Source organism: Branchiostoma belcheri, unplaced genomic scaffold (genome assembly GCF_001625305.1).
Source record: "Branchiostoma belcheri isolate BF01 breed outbred unplaced genomic scaffold, Haploidv18h27 scaffold16, whole genome shotgun sequence".
Lineage (NCBI taxonomy): Eukaryota > Metazoa > Chordata > Leptocardii > Amphioxiformes > Branchiostomatidae > Branchiostoma > Branchiostoma belcheri.
The window spans coordinates 3,425,574-3,431,863 of record NW_017803046.1 but is presented as its reverse complement, the minus strand read 5'-3'; the positions used below and the strand labels follow the sequence as shown (position 1 = coordinate 3,431,863).

Sequence of the window (6,290 nt, the reverse complement as noted above, 5' to 3'; positions counted from 1 at the left end):
CGAAAAACCTCTCTCCCCGGCAAACTCCCCTCGACGGCAAAAAAAAAAAAAAATTACACCACCGACCCACAAGTCTGCGAAGGCTATGTTTGTAACGTCTTTGCCTTTCCACAGTTGCCCAGTGCCCACCCCTGTCGGCTCCACTAAACGGCGCCCTCAGCCCGGTCTCCAGCCCGTACGTGTACCAGGACGAAGTAGAGTTCTCGTGTGACACCGGGTATAACCTTGTCGGCCTTTCCACCATCACCTGTCAGGCTACCGGCTACTGGAGCGGAGCGATTCCTACCTGCAACAGTAAGAGACAGTGCATACATGTCTTGTACACCCATCTTCCCCAGCTTGCCTTTCCTGTCAGCCAAGAGCCATGCAAGCCATGGACCGATCTATTAAAAGGAAAACAAAAACTGCAGCTGAAACCATAGTGTTTGTACCTAACAAGTGAAAGGTAGCTATAGCATTAAAAGATACATGTAGTTACCTCATCAGAATCTGTTACAGCTGTATAAAGTTTGGTAAGGCACAGAAAGGCTTACATTTGTTCTTCCTCAGTATTCAGCAAGTTTTCATCTTACTTTGTGTTATAATTTTTCATCAACATTTGTTGATAAACGTTTCTTTGACAATTCCATCCGCTCGCACACCTGCTCCACTCACGTTTGTGTTTGTCCCAATGGCAGTTGTGCAATGTCCGCTGGTAACGGTCACACTCCCCGTCATCCTGAGTTCTGGCTCACCTCCATACTCTTACCAAGACGTCGTCGCCTTCTCCTGTGCGGAGGGATACGACATGGACGGTGCTGCTAGTGTGACTTGCCAGGCTAGTGGCACATGGAGCGACTTCGTCCCAACCTGCAACGGTAAGAAGTACAGAGTACAAACCCATATGACTGAATACATGAAAGTGTACGCGTTTCACAACATGTGCTGAGTGACCATATGATCTCATATGATAGCCTAAAACTAGAAAACGATCATCATTCCTTTATCAAATTTCATCTGACGTAAATACGTTGACGATTGTTTTTGGTCACGATTTGCAGACATAGACGCCTGTCTGGCTAACCCGTGCGACGCCCAGGCCACCTGTACAGATAATCCCGCTCCTGCCCTTGATGCAACTTGTGCATGTAACGCTGGGTACGAAGGAGACGGACTGGGCAGTGGCGGAACTGGATGTACAGGTAGGACTTTACAAAAGTCTATTGAAACTGTAGAGGTTCACTGTTTGCGTTTTTGTTGCATGTTGTCTGAAATGTGCAAAACCAATGACATTTGACGGAAATGTTCAAAATATTACGGAATGGTGTTGCCTTTGGTAGACTTCTTACCTTTTCGACCTAGCTCTGTAGATTGCTAGCTATAAGTTAATGACTCTGATTGGACCTTTCCATATTCAGACATAGACGCCTGTCTGGCTAACCCGTGCGACGCCCAGGCCACCTGTACAGATAATCCCGCTCCTGCCCTTGATGCAACTTGTGCATGTAACGCTGGGTACGAAGGAGACGGACTGGCTAGTGGTGGAACTGGATGTTCAGGTAGGATGCTATCAGAAATATGTGCATTTTACAATGGTACTTGACGGCAAATTTTCAAACAACTATGGAATGGTGTTGTCTTTAATACTTACATCGTTCATATTTGGTCTAGCTCTGCAGCTAGTTCATCATTATTAAGTTTAATCTTTCCATCATCAGACATAGACGCCTGTCTGGCTAACCCGTGCGACGCCCAGGCCACCTGTACAGATAATCCCGCTCCTGCCCTTGATGCAATTTGTGCATGTAACGCTGGGTACGAAGGAGACGGACTGGCTAGTGGTGGAACTGGATGCACAGGTAGGATGTTGTAAAAAATATGTGCATTTTACAATGGCACTTGACGGCAATTTTTTTAAATACATTTTTTTGAATGGTATTGTCCTTTATAGTGACGTTGTTCATATTTGATCTAGCTGTGCAGATAGCTATGCTAATGATTATATATATTTAATCTTTCCATCTTCAGACATAGATGCCTGCCTGGCTAACCCGTGCGACGCCCAGGCCACCTGTACAGATAATCCCGCTCCTGCCCTTGATGCAACTTGTGCATGTAACGCTGGGTACGAAGGAGACGGACTGGCTAGTGGCGGAACTGGATGTTCAGGTAGGATGTAAAAAATATGTGTATTTTACAATGGCACTTGACGGCAAATTTTAAAAATAATATGGAATGGTATTGTATTTTATAGTTACATTGTCCATATTCGATCTATAAGTGAAGCTATGTTACTGATTATTAAGTTTTATCTTTCCATCTTCAGACATAGACGCCTGTCTGGCTAACCCGTGCGACACCCAGGCCTCCTGTACAGATAATCCCGCTCCTGCCCTTGATGCAACTTGTGCATGTAACGCTGGGTACGAAGGAGACGGACTGGCTAGTGGTGGAACTGGATGTTCAGGTAGGATGTCAAAAATATTTGCATTTTACAATAACACTTCACGGTAAATTTTGACAATAATATGTAAAGGTGATGTCTTTTATAGGTACATTGTTCATATTTGATCTAGTTGTGAAGCTATGTTAATGGTTATTAAATTTGTATACATATCAATTTAATATTTCCATCTTCAGACATAGACGCCTGTCTGGCTAACCCGTGCGACGCCCAGGCCACCTGTACAGATAATCCCGCTCCTGCCCTTGATGCAACTTGTGCATGTAACGCTGGGTACGAAGGAGACGGACTGGCTAGTGGTGGAACTGGATGTTCAGGTAGGACTTTACAAAAGTCTATTGAAACTGTAGAAGTTCACCATTTGCGTTTTTGTTGCATGTTGCCTGAAATGTGCAAAACCAATGACACTTGACGGAAATGTTCAAAATATTACGAAATGGTGTTGCCTTTGGTAGACTTCTGTGACCTTTTCGACCTAGCTCTGTAGATTGCTAGCTATAAGTATAAGTTAATAACTCTGATTGGACCTTTCCATATTCAGACATAGACGCCTGTCTGGCTAACCCGTGCGACGCCCAGGCCACTTGTACAGATAATCCTGCTCCTGCCCTTGATGCAACTTGTGCATGTAACGCTGGGTACGAAGGAGACGGACTGGCTAGTGGCGGAACTGGATGTACATGTACGACAGAAGTTTATTCGTACTACAACTTCTCCTTTTGCTTTTGTCTTTAGATAAAAGGTTCATCTACCAATCAGTCCATCGTTATCAATAAGCAACTTTGAATTCCATCATTTGAATTCCATCTTTGAATTCCATCTGAATTCCATCTTGAATTTCATTTCTCGTTTTCCAGTATTCATGTCTTTTTTCCTGATATTCTGGATACATCTGGTTCTATGTCAGCTTAAGTGTCTGATCAACAGTTGCTGTTTAATTAGCCTGACTGACTTTTTTGTACTGCAGTGGTGAGTCCGGATCCATGTGTTCCGAACCCCTGCCGGTATGGAGGCACCTGTAGAGAGCTCACCCCATCCGGGTACACGTGTCAGTGCAGGAGCGGCTACACGGGAAACAACTGTCAAATCGGTGAGACTTGGTGTTTTTATCTCCGGGTGGCTTGGTGTACATACTGTGTGAAATTTTCATTAATGACGTTTATTGTCTGGCCTCCTTCAAGGTCATAGCAACTTTATCAAAATTGTACCCTTTAAGCAGAGGCTACTGTAGTTTTAGTATTTACAAAACGTCACTTTCGTAACGTTTCTAGGTTGCAAGTTGAAGCATCCAAACTTCCCAGTGGACCAATTTGCAATCTACGACAACCGTTGTTACTGGTTCTCAAGGTACAGTGATAAAGCCAAGTACACAAGCGCCGCGTCATTTTGCAGCAGTCGCGGAGGGAGGCTCCCCACAGTTAAGAGTGCTACCAAGCAAAGCCAACTTGAGGGCGGCATCGCCAAGTTTGGAAGGAACAGGTGTGTTCATGTCCTTTATGTACTACATTGCTACGTCTCTTTGAAGTGGGATATCATGAATATTGATCAGAGAGAATATGTGAAAATAGCTAAACGTTAAAGAATGTATGTATTAAAATAAGCTCTTCCTTGTTGGAATATTTCATACACAGTTTTAATATTCTACTTGTCTTGTCCCGGGAATGTAACACTAACAGACGGCACCAGTTTTATGTTTTAAGTTAAATGCACCAGCTATATGTTAAAACTTTAGATCCAACACAATGAAGTTCTCTCACCTAGATCTTTCGACCAAACACTCTCACTGGTCTTCCTCAGTAGACTGACCCAGTGAGACTTGTCACATGGCTTCTTTGAAGTGTTAAAACACTGGGTCAAAGGTATCTGGTAGACGATGTCGGCCCCCGTCGCGGTTGAGTGAAGGGTGCTCTGATGTAAATAGCCTCTTTCACCCCTCTCAGGAAATACTAGTAGTCTTGTTCAGTGTCCAATATCCTTAGTGTCCAGTGAAGCTCGATCTAGCTGAGAGAACTTTATCGTGTTGGATCTAAAGTTTTAACTTTAAACATGTAACTACCAACAGAAATGAACTTTCATGATGGCACCAGTTTTAATTTGCATGGAATGGTACCACTAATTTAGATTCTGTTCCACAGGAACTACTGGATTGGCCTGGATGACCGGCGCAGGGAGAAAGTCTTCAAGTGGAGTGACGGGACAACTTTAGGTTCCTACACCAACTGGCGAAAAGTCCCAAGTCGTCACAAGTACCGGGACTGCGTTGTCATTTCTAAAGTTAGTTCCAGAGCCTGGAATTTGATCAATTGCAAGCAGATTGGACAGCCTTTTATCTGTCAAATGGGTGAGTAGAGGGGTTTCCCTGTGGACGTGATTTGTAGAACTTGTAGAAATAACGATACATTATCATCCTAACTTTATGGAAGCTGACATATAATTAATCTGCATGAATGTTATCAATGAGGAATCATCGATCTGTAATCATCTGTGTTACTCCAAGCAAGGAGGTTAAACTCCTTGCTCCAAGGAAACATATATAACTTGCCATCCCATAGAACTCTTAGACATCCCATAGACCTTTTCGATATTTCACATTCTTTTCTGCTGCTTTCCTGCCAGCTGGCTGTTTTACTCTTTAATTAGTTTGTTTATTGCAAATTCTTTCCCGAGGGCTAATTGCAGGAACAGAAGAAACATGGTATGAAAACAGACAATTAGTACATATAGAGCTACTGATACTGTAACTACTAAGAAACTACTGGTAAAAACTACTACTGGGTTTGACTTCTTTTTTGAAGCTAAGACAGAGGAATGAGCCGAGACACTTTTCTTCCCAGTTTTTCGTACTTGCGTAATCTACCGTTTTGCATTTGATTTCTCTGTTAAGTACTGCGTTGGTTGGGGATTTCATTTGAGCTGTGCATGTGATTACAGATACGCTCCTCGTCTGAATGACTGCGTTCGACAGTGGCCATTGCTGTTGAAGACTCGACAGATGGGCAGTGATCAACTTCCGAATAAGACAACTGATGTAACGAAAGCAACTACCGTCATAGCCTGCTTTATATCAGACCTATTTTAGCTCTGGTCTATCAAAAAGCTTTTAGACCAGAGCTGAAATAGGTCTGGTAACCAGGCTACTACAGTCACTCATGGATATCCCGATATTTGTCTTTTTTCTTTGGTTATTTTCCCTTAAATTAATCTATAGTTTTTCCCGTCCTTTCCCGATGTGCACAAATAGTTATTACTACTTTTCTATCGTGACACGTAGATTCTAACATTGCATGAAAATCTATAGTCCTTATTTCAACACTTGCAACTTACGTAAGTTACAAGCTTTCAGAATCTTACATATAATTATACAATGGTATTATTATTCCGTACCGTAGTTACCACGTCTTCTGAAATTCATGATGAAGTACTAGTATATGTATGTACGCAATATTAATCCTCTGTAATTTATCATATCTCATTATCTGTATACAATTATGTAAAGCTCACATGTAGTAAAGACCTGTTTTAGGGTTCTGTTTAAACTAGCCTTAGATTTCATTATACATATATGAACATAACATAACTACAGTAAACGTTATATGTAATTCAATGGATCGCCATAACATTACGTTTTTATTGGTGTGGCATGGCATGGCATTGAAATAGTATTCTTTAGTTAAAGTCCTTGTTTCTTATTCATCGGAAAATGTACACTGCACTACCCTGTTCATGTGTTAACGTTCACCATTCCAACCTACAATGACCTATGTTTACACATTAAATTTTCAATGAACTCTTGGTAAAGTAGAAGGATAGGGGCGGAAACAGTCGTTTTGCCCTTACATCCAAGAGC

At 42.2% G+C, this 6,290-nt stretch overlaps 1 protein-coding gene across 1 annotated transcript in view; it reads left to right on the top strand.

Moving 5' to 3' along the window:
- LOC109465924 (sushi, von Willebrand factor type A, EGF and pentraxin domain-containing protein 1-like) overlaps nt 1-5,525 on the top strand; it is a 13,133-nt gene extending 7,608 nt beyond the window's left edge. Inside the window, exons 16-28 of the mRNA XM_019763409.1 lie at nt 115-294; nt 678-857; nt 1,041-1,181; nt 1,398-1,538; nt 1,698-1,838; nt 2,008-2,148; nt 2,306-2,446; nt 2,620-2,760; nt 2,985-3,125; nt 3,411-3,533; nt 3,715-3,922; nt 4,579-4,784; nt 5,375-5,525. Coding sequence (XP_019618968.1) covers nt 115-294; nt 678-857; nt 1,041-1,181; nt 1,398-1,538; nt 1,698-1,838; nt 2,008-2,148; nt 2,306-2,446; nt 2,620-2,760; nt 2,985-3,125; nt 3,411-3,533; nt 3,715-3,922; nt 4,579-4,784; nt 5,375-5,391 — 1,901 coding nt within the window. The 3' untranslated portion in view covers nt 5,392-5,525. The remainder of the gene's footprint in view (nt 1-114; nt 295-677; nt 858-1,040; nt 1,182-1,397; nt 1,539-1,697; nt 1,839-2,007; nt 2,149-2,305; nt 2,447-2,619; nt 2,761-2,984; nt 3,126-3,410; nt 3,534-3,714; nt 3,923-4,578; nt 4,785-5,374) is intronic.
- Nucleotides 5,526-6,290: the final 765 nt, after the last annotated feature.